The sequence below is a fragment of the Octodon degus genome, unplaced genomic scaffold (genome assembly GCF_000260255.1).
Source record: "Octodon degus isolate 3935 unplaced genomic scaffold, OctDeg1.0 scaffold00019, whole genome shotgun sequence".
Lineage (NCBI taxonomy): Eukaryota > Metazoa > Chordata > Mammalia > Rodentia > Octodontidae > Octodon > Octodon degus.
In genome coordinates, this window is record NW_004524595.1 from 7,238,721 (window position 1) to 7,246,202 (window position 7,482).

Consider the following 7,482-nt stretch of genomic DNA (forward strand, 5'->3'; position numbering starts at 1 on the left):
TCCCAAATGGCTGGATCAAGCAAATCCCCCAAATAGCTTCCACTGCCAGCCTTTTGGGGGTCTAGTTTTAACAGAGATAAGGGAGAAATAGCCAGTTTTCTTAGGTTCTCTTCTTCTCCTCCCCACAACTCCACCTTACACATCTCTCAGCTTCTCAGAGCTGCTCCTGACCTCAAAAAGCCTTGGACTCCACAAGTAAGTGTTGTTGGTGTTGGCTTGCAGTCCTTCCTGGTGAGTGTCCAACATTGTTCTGCTCCTTGCAGGGGTTCCACCAATCTTGTTTGCCTCTGCAGAGTCTCAGCCTGCCACCTGGAAGATGCCGAGATCATGCTACAGCCGCTCGGGGGCCCTGCTGCTGGCCTTGCTACTTCAGGCCTCCATAGAAGTGCGTGGCTGGTGCCTGGAGAGCAGCCAGTGCCAGGAGCTCACCACAGAAAGCAACCTGTTGGTATGTGGGCCATGGATGCCACCTTGGTTTGGGCATCAGGTGGGACTGGGGCTGGGACAGCTCAAAGGAAAGGGCTTTGGGGAAGGAGAAATTCATTTCCATTAACTGGAAGTGAAGAAACCCAGGAAACAAGCAGAACTCTGCTGTAAAATCAAAACGGGGTCAATGGAAGGAAGCAAAATCTGGGTGTGGAGTCACACTGCTGTAATCCCAGCACTTGGGAGGCTGAGGCAAGAGGAGCCTGATGAGAGTTTGAGGTCAGCCTGGCATTACATAGTGAGGCCTTGTCTCAAGGAGGGGGAAAGGGAGAGGGAGAGGGAGAGGGAGAGGAAAAGAGAAAGTGACAGGCAGGCAGGCAGGCAGGCAGGCAGACACACAAAGACAGAGAGGCAAAGAGACAAAGATCCTTCATGGAGAAGGATCTAGTCCACAACTGCTGATTATTAGCTTTATTTCCTGCCCTGTCTTCTAGGGAGATGCCACACTACTTACCAAATTTAAAAATAGCACGATAACAACTTTTCCATCAACTGATCCTATGTCTTCAATCTTTTAGCCCCAACTTATTTTTATTTATTTGTTTGTTTGTTTATTGTGGTATTGGGGATTGAACTCAGGACCCTGCACTTGCCAGGCAAGTGCTTGTTCTACTGAGCTATCTCCCGGCCCTCATTCATTTTTAAATAGCCTCATAGTACTTACTGTTTTAATTCCATATATTTTTCTCCCTTTATCTACTACCAGTTATGAAGCCAGGTAGGTATTTTCATGAACATCTCTAGAGGGAGGAAGAAAGACCAAGGTACCAGTTTTTGGTAACTGGTGCCAAATATCTTATGCTTTTCCTGGAATAATGACCATCTACAAAGCTCTTAACAGTCTTGCCAGAAGCATTCTGGGCTAGCACTCCCTTCAGACACTGCAAGTGTGTGTGTGTGTGTGTGTGTGTGTGTGTGTGTGTGTGTACACATGCACATATATGTGTGCACATCCAGTGCCTGGCAAGAGAGAGTGAAATGCCCACGCTATATCTTTAGTGTTTTACCAAGAGAGAACTGAGTTAAGATAAAGGAAGAGATTTCCTCAAAGAGGTGAGTAGTTTTCATGTATCATATAAAATAGAAAAAAAGAGCCCAGGGAATTCTGTTGAATTCTGTAGATAGACTCCAGAGGCTTGACTGAAGACACTGCACAGCCTTGTCTTGCTGAGTGCTCACCAGGAAAAGAGTGCTGAACACAGTCAGAGCCCATGAGTTCTAGTCCCACCTCTGTCACAAGTGGTAGAGGGGGACCTTGACAAGGTTCTTTCATCTCCTCAAGCCTCCTGTTTCATCTGTTTAGAGGAGGGAAGTTTAAACTAGATAGTTCTAATTTTCCACTGTTAACATTTTGCAGTTTCAATAATTCTAAATATGTGCATTTGAAAACTCCCAACTCAGTAGTGGATGGGAGCCTTCTGTTTTCTCCTCTGTGGTTTCCAAGTAACTGAACTGCAGCCTATGGATCATTTTCCTAAGCAAATACAATATTACCACCACTGAATGCTCTGGGCTCAGGGACTGCAGACACAAGCTCCATGGCACATACAACGAAAATTCCAGCTTTGCATCTTTTTCTCTAGTCTCACTGAGGTGAAGGACAATGAATAAACTTGTCCCAAAATTCACTGCGTGGGGGGTGGGAGTGGGGGAGTACAAGATTAGCTAAACTCAAAAGAAACAGAGAAAAGGGCCCCAGTGGATACAGGAAAGTTTTTGAGACATGGTGCCATTTTGGGCTGTATAATGATTGAATTAGGTTTGCAGAGAAAGACTGAAGCATTGTTAATAAATAGACCTCGGGGCCTGGGAGATAAATCGGCGGCATAAGCGCCTGCCTGGCAAGCAGTTTGATCCACGGTACCACATTAAAAAAAACCAAAAAAACAAAAAAACAAAACAAAACAACAAAAAAAACTCGAAGCCAGATTTGCATTATCAAGATTCTCCCTTAAATTTCAGCCTCATCCCTCTTCTGGGCCATATGTATGTGCTCATTAGTCACAAAGTCATTAGCTACCACTCATCTGCCCTTTTGCGAATATTTTCTATACATTAGGCATATAATGGTATGATCCTGCTCCCCCAAAATCAGTAAGGACAGACAAGTGAACCACGGAGTGGGATGAAGTCCTTGCGCAGGGGAGATAAGGACAAGAGATGGGTTGACTTGACATCCCTGAGTGTGAGCGATCGGGTGGCCCCAGGCTGGGCAGGGCGGGCCTCGAAGTGAGACTTGGCATCGCACGTGGGGAGGGCTGTGCGAGGTGCAGAGGGGCAGCGGCCCGAGCTCTGGTCTTTCCTCACGGCTGGCGGTCTCCCCAAGGAGTGCATCCGGGCGTGCAAACCCGACCTCTCGGCGGAGACGCCAGTGTTTCCGGGGAACGGCGACGAGCAGCCGCTGACCGAGAACCCCCGGAAGTACGTCATGGGCCACTTCCGCTGGGACCGCTTCGGCCGCCGGAACAGCAGCGGCGGCGGCGCGAGCCAGAAGCGTGAGGAGGAGGTCGCGGCGCGCGAAGGCAGCGTCGCGCTGCCCGCCGGCGACCCCGAGTTCCGCGGCGATGGCGCCGCGCCGGGCCCGCACGAGGGCAAGCGCTCCTACTCCATGGAGCACTTCCGCTGGGGCAAGCCGGTGGGCAAGAAGCGGCGCCCGGTGAAGGTGTACCCGAACGGCGCGGAGGACGAGTCGGCCGAGGCCTTTCCGCTCGAGTTCAAGAGGGAGCTGTCCGGGGAGCGGCCCGCGGCGGCGCCCGGCCGCGACGACCTGGACTTCGGCCTGGTGGCTGAGGCTGAGGCCGAGGCCGAGGCGGCAGCGGCCGAGAAGAAGGACGACGGGCCCTACCGCATGGAGCACTTCCGCTGGGGCACCCCGCGCAAGGACAAGCGCTATGGCGGCTTCATGAGCTCGGAGAAGAGCCAGACGCCGCTGGTGACGCTGTTCAAGAACGCCATCATCAAGAACGCCCACAAGAAGGGCCAGTGAGGCGAGGGCATCCCGCCGGCCGGCCGGCTGAGGGGAAGCCGTCCCCGCAGCTCCTGCCCCCCAGCCCTCCCGCGCCTTCTGGTCACTGAAGCTGTCTGTAGTTAGGAAATAAAGCCTGTCAAATTTCGTAGCCGTCTCTGACTTGAATGTGGACTGCGAATGAAATGCAAAATTAAATACACAGTCATCATGGGGGCCGGGGAGATGGCTCAGTAGGATAAGCGCTTGACCGGCAAACGCAAGGATCTGAGTTCAATCCCCGGTTCCACCAAATAAATAAATAAATAAATAAATAAATAAATAAATAAATAAATAAAATACACAGTCATCAGAGATTAGCATCTAGTGGAAGGGAACGAAATGGTTTCCATATGGTCAAGTGGTGTTGCATAGCTCGTTAGAAGGAAATAGAGGGAAGAACGTGCCCTTCCATGCCCTCACCCTGCAGGGGCCGATAGTTTGATGGTCCAAGGTGGCTCTGTCAACAACTGGGATGACTCCATTTTCTGCCCTTAGTACTGTTACACGAGTGACCAAGGGACTCAGGCGGGCAAACCCATGCCAGGAGGGTTCTCAGGGCGATGGAAACAGAAGCTGAGTTAGGATTCCTTGGATCTGGGTGCTGGCTGAGCTCTTCACTATCCAGACTCAAGTCCCCAAAGGTCTCCAAGATTGTTTTGTCCTTTATCCCTCCCTAGCATGAGGGTTATGAGGACTAAAGGAGGAAATGGATGTGATCATCTATCACTGAGGAGCTGAGTGTCAGAGCTGACAATCATATCAGCTCCTCACACGTATCCTCAAATACATGGTCTTACCCCCCTACATGTTGTAGAGACATACTTGCCTGTGTAAGCTTAACACTACACAGATTCCTCTTCTAGTCCCTCAGGCTCAAGCTTCAAGGTTCCCTTTCTGCCATTAGTGCACCCCAGCTCTGCTCTCTTCCTGTTGCCCAGCAACAGACCTTCCCTTCTTGCACTGGCCTTGGTTGTAGCCCCGTTTTAACCAGCTGGTCTCCAGTTGCTTTCCTCCCCAACCCACGGTACACGAATTTGTATTAATGTGTATAAAATTAGTTGTATACCTGCTACATAGGATGAGGTAGGAAGATAGAAAGTTTAAGTCACACCGGACAACTCCGACCTTGTCTCAAAGGTTTTTTTTTTAAAAACATAGGGATGCAGTAGGTCTGTAGCAGTACACTTGCCTAGCATGTGAAGTCCTGGATCCAATCCTCAATACCAGGAAAAAAAAAAAATTGGCTTTTCCACATTTCCTCAGTCAATGTCAAAACGGTAACTTCGCCCTCCAACTTCCATCAGTTCCAAACAGCATGGCATGGCATGGCATGGCATGTATGACCTTGGTAACCAGCTTGCCCTCCTTATCAAGTCTGTTTCCCAGATGAAGGCTGTGCTTAAAGCCTACAGTTTACTCAATTCCTCTTCCCTTTTCCTTTGCTGCCTGGAACCCTCTGCCTTCCCCCCACCATTCTGTGTTGCCTGTTTTCAACATGAGCCTGGGCTCAATTTCACTTTTTCTAGGCAGGTTGTGGTCTCTTCCAGCTGCCCCTGCCCATTTTCAGAGTTTCTGCAGCCAGTGCCCTCCACATTGGACAACATGCTGTCTGGGTCAGATGACAAGTCACTTGCTGTGTGCTTATCTTGCTCCTTCCTTTCAGGGACACTCTAAACTCTGCAGGACAGAAACCAGGTGCTGTGTCTTTTTACCTCCCTGTGGTGTTTTCACAATGCTGGGGCACAGGTTTGCAGTCACACGTTTAGCATTCACAGAAGATCCCCAGATACCTACAGATGTACACACATCTGTCACTTGCGTTAGACTCACCAGTGGATGGTGCACATGAAAGCTGGCAGGGAAACAGTACCGTGTATGGTGTTTATACACATGCCCTGCACTTTGAAGTTCGGAGAGTTCACAATGAAAAAAAAATGAGGAATGTGCCCTGGGAATTCCTGATGTGAAGGGAGTCAGAAGGTTAGATTCCCAAAAGCCAACGTGGATTATGGGAAGAGAGGTAGAATGAAGAATGCCCCACTCCCTGGGCCTCTCATGACAACCCCATGCTGGGAATCTTAGATTTCTCTCTGGGTAGCACCTTTCCCTACTTCCTTTGAGGTGGGTAAAGTCAGGGTCAGTGGGGCTGGCTAAATGTGAGCAGTACACTGTTGGCAATCTTTGATTGTTTTTATCTGAAAAAAAATTACTTAAAAATCAAATAGACAAGCATATAATGACAACATGAACATTTATTTGAAAAGGGCATCATGAAGGCTTATTGGGAAACTGCGACTAATAGTCCTAAAGAATGATCTTGCTAAGAGTCTGTCTTTCTACACTCCCCCACTCCCCTTTCCCCCTTCCCTAAAATAAAACTAATTTGATGCAACAAGTTTACAATACAGAAAACTGCCATGGGTACTAATTGAGCACTCACATATAAATGTCTGATACTATATACAGATATTGCCAACTATGGACTACATTACACATGTGCACACACACAGGCACATACACACACTCGGCCAGGTCAGGGTTAGATGGACAAAGACAAATTACTGTGTATGGGCTGCAGCATATATGGACCCACAACTCTGCACTTCATATGCCAAAATCAAGTCAATGAAGAGCTAAAAGGGAAGGTGGTAGGCTAGGAGGCCTCAGGGTCCCCTGGAGGATGAAGACCTGGCCAACCAGTCTGGTATCCCAGGAGAGCTCAGAAACTGTTTCCTGCCACAGAGCCCTTCTTCCTGCCAGGCTCCAGGATAGGACCCACCATGACCCTTCTCCTATAGCCCTCTCACTAAGGCCTGACTTGGGGTAAAGGGTCACAGTAACTAGATGATTTCTAGGGCTAATGAGATAACCCTGCCTGCCCGGAACAAGATCACCTGCCATGGCAAGGTGACCTCTGTCTGCCTTTAAACACAACACTCAGTCCAAGAGCCCAGGTCTTGCCTTTCTCAACAGACCCCTAAGCCAGCCAGCTGCCACTTTCTGGTCACAAGGAAGAATTAGGAAAAATAGCCCCTCGCATCTCAATTCTGTCAGAAGGCCTGGGGACAATGGAATGACAACTGAAAGGCAAGCCAGCCCTGCCACTCTGCAGCCCAGAGGTCTCTGTTTGAAGAAACCTAAAGGCTGTTCCAACACCTATGCTGGTTGAAGTGTGTGCTGTGGCCCTGGCACAGCCAGAACAAAAGGCAGCGCCTACATGACATGACGCCATGCTTCTCTTGAGTACATTTACTGGTCCCAGGCCCTACTTTGCCCTGCTTATCCATTTGTATGTGGGTAGTGGGGGAGGATGGGAAGAGGGGAGTATCGAGGCCTTTTCTACATAGGCTGTACCGCTGGTGAGGCTGTTTAGGAGTGAAGAAATCACTTATCCTCCTTATCAAAAAGAAGAAATGGGAAACAGGCCCAGGGCACTGAGATCCCAGTGTAAGGAAAGCAGTGTCCCTGGGACCTCAGAGATGCTTCCCACTGCTTCTCATGCCCTTTTATGACCCAACCAAATTAGCAGAATTTCCAACTCTCACATATATTCAATTCTATTAAGTTCTATCAGCAGGATGCTGACTGCCCTGCCCCTTGCTCACAAAGCCAGAGTGCCTGGTAAGTTTTTGCAGGCAGCTGGTCTCAGAGGGCTGGCTGGCTCCTTTTGGGTCAAGCTCACAGAAGAAAAGGACAAAAAAGGGGGGCGGGCACAAGACAGTGTTTCCAGAGGCCTGGAAAGCAGGTTGAAGGGATACTAGGGCTGGGGAGGCCTGGAAAGCAGGTTGAAGGGATACTAGGACTGGGGACATGGCCACAGGCTCCTCCCTCTAGATCCTGCCCAACTCCGCTCTGCCTTTCCACCAACCACCCACCCCTTGGGATGGGGTGACAGGCATTACTGCATTCACCATTTAATTCTGTCCCAGGTGATAATCACATTAAACTTCCTCATTCTGAGACGTAGCTGATCAGAATGCAAAGTCCAC

General features: G+C 49.5%; 1 protein-coding gene across 2 annotated transcripts; it reads left to right on the forward strand.

Moving 5' to 3' along the window:
• Positions 1-269: 269 nt before the first annotated feature.
• On the forward strand, positions 270-3,599 carry Pomc (proopiomelanocortin). 2 transcript variants are annotated; one of them, XM_012513879.2, is made up of 3 exons: positions 270-448; positions 2,813-2,998; positions 3,041-3,599. In XM_012513879.2, exons 1-3 carry the CDS (start codon positions 317-319, stop codon positions 3,470-3,472), a joined length of 750 nt encoding a protein of 249 aa, XP_012369333.1. In that variant the 5' UTR covers positions 270-316; the 3' UTR covers positions 3,473-3,599. The 2 variants fall into 2 exon arrangements, with proteins under 2 accessions (XP_012369333.1, XP_004627502.1); XM_004627445.2 differs by having other exon boundaries at positions 317-448; positions 2,813-3,599.
• Positions 3,600-7,482: the final 3,883 nt, after the last annotated feature.

Excerpts from the sequence above, each read along its gene's own strand:
- Pomc (XM_004627445.2), top strand. The coding sequence starts at position 317 with ATGCCGAGATCATGCTACAGCCGCTCGGGGGCCCTGCTGCTGGCCTTG. Across the intron at positions 449-2,812 it reads CCACAGAAAGCAACCTGTTG|GAGTGCATCCGGGCGTGCAA; the intron begins GTATGTGGGCCA and ends GGTCTCCCCAAG.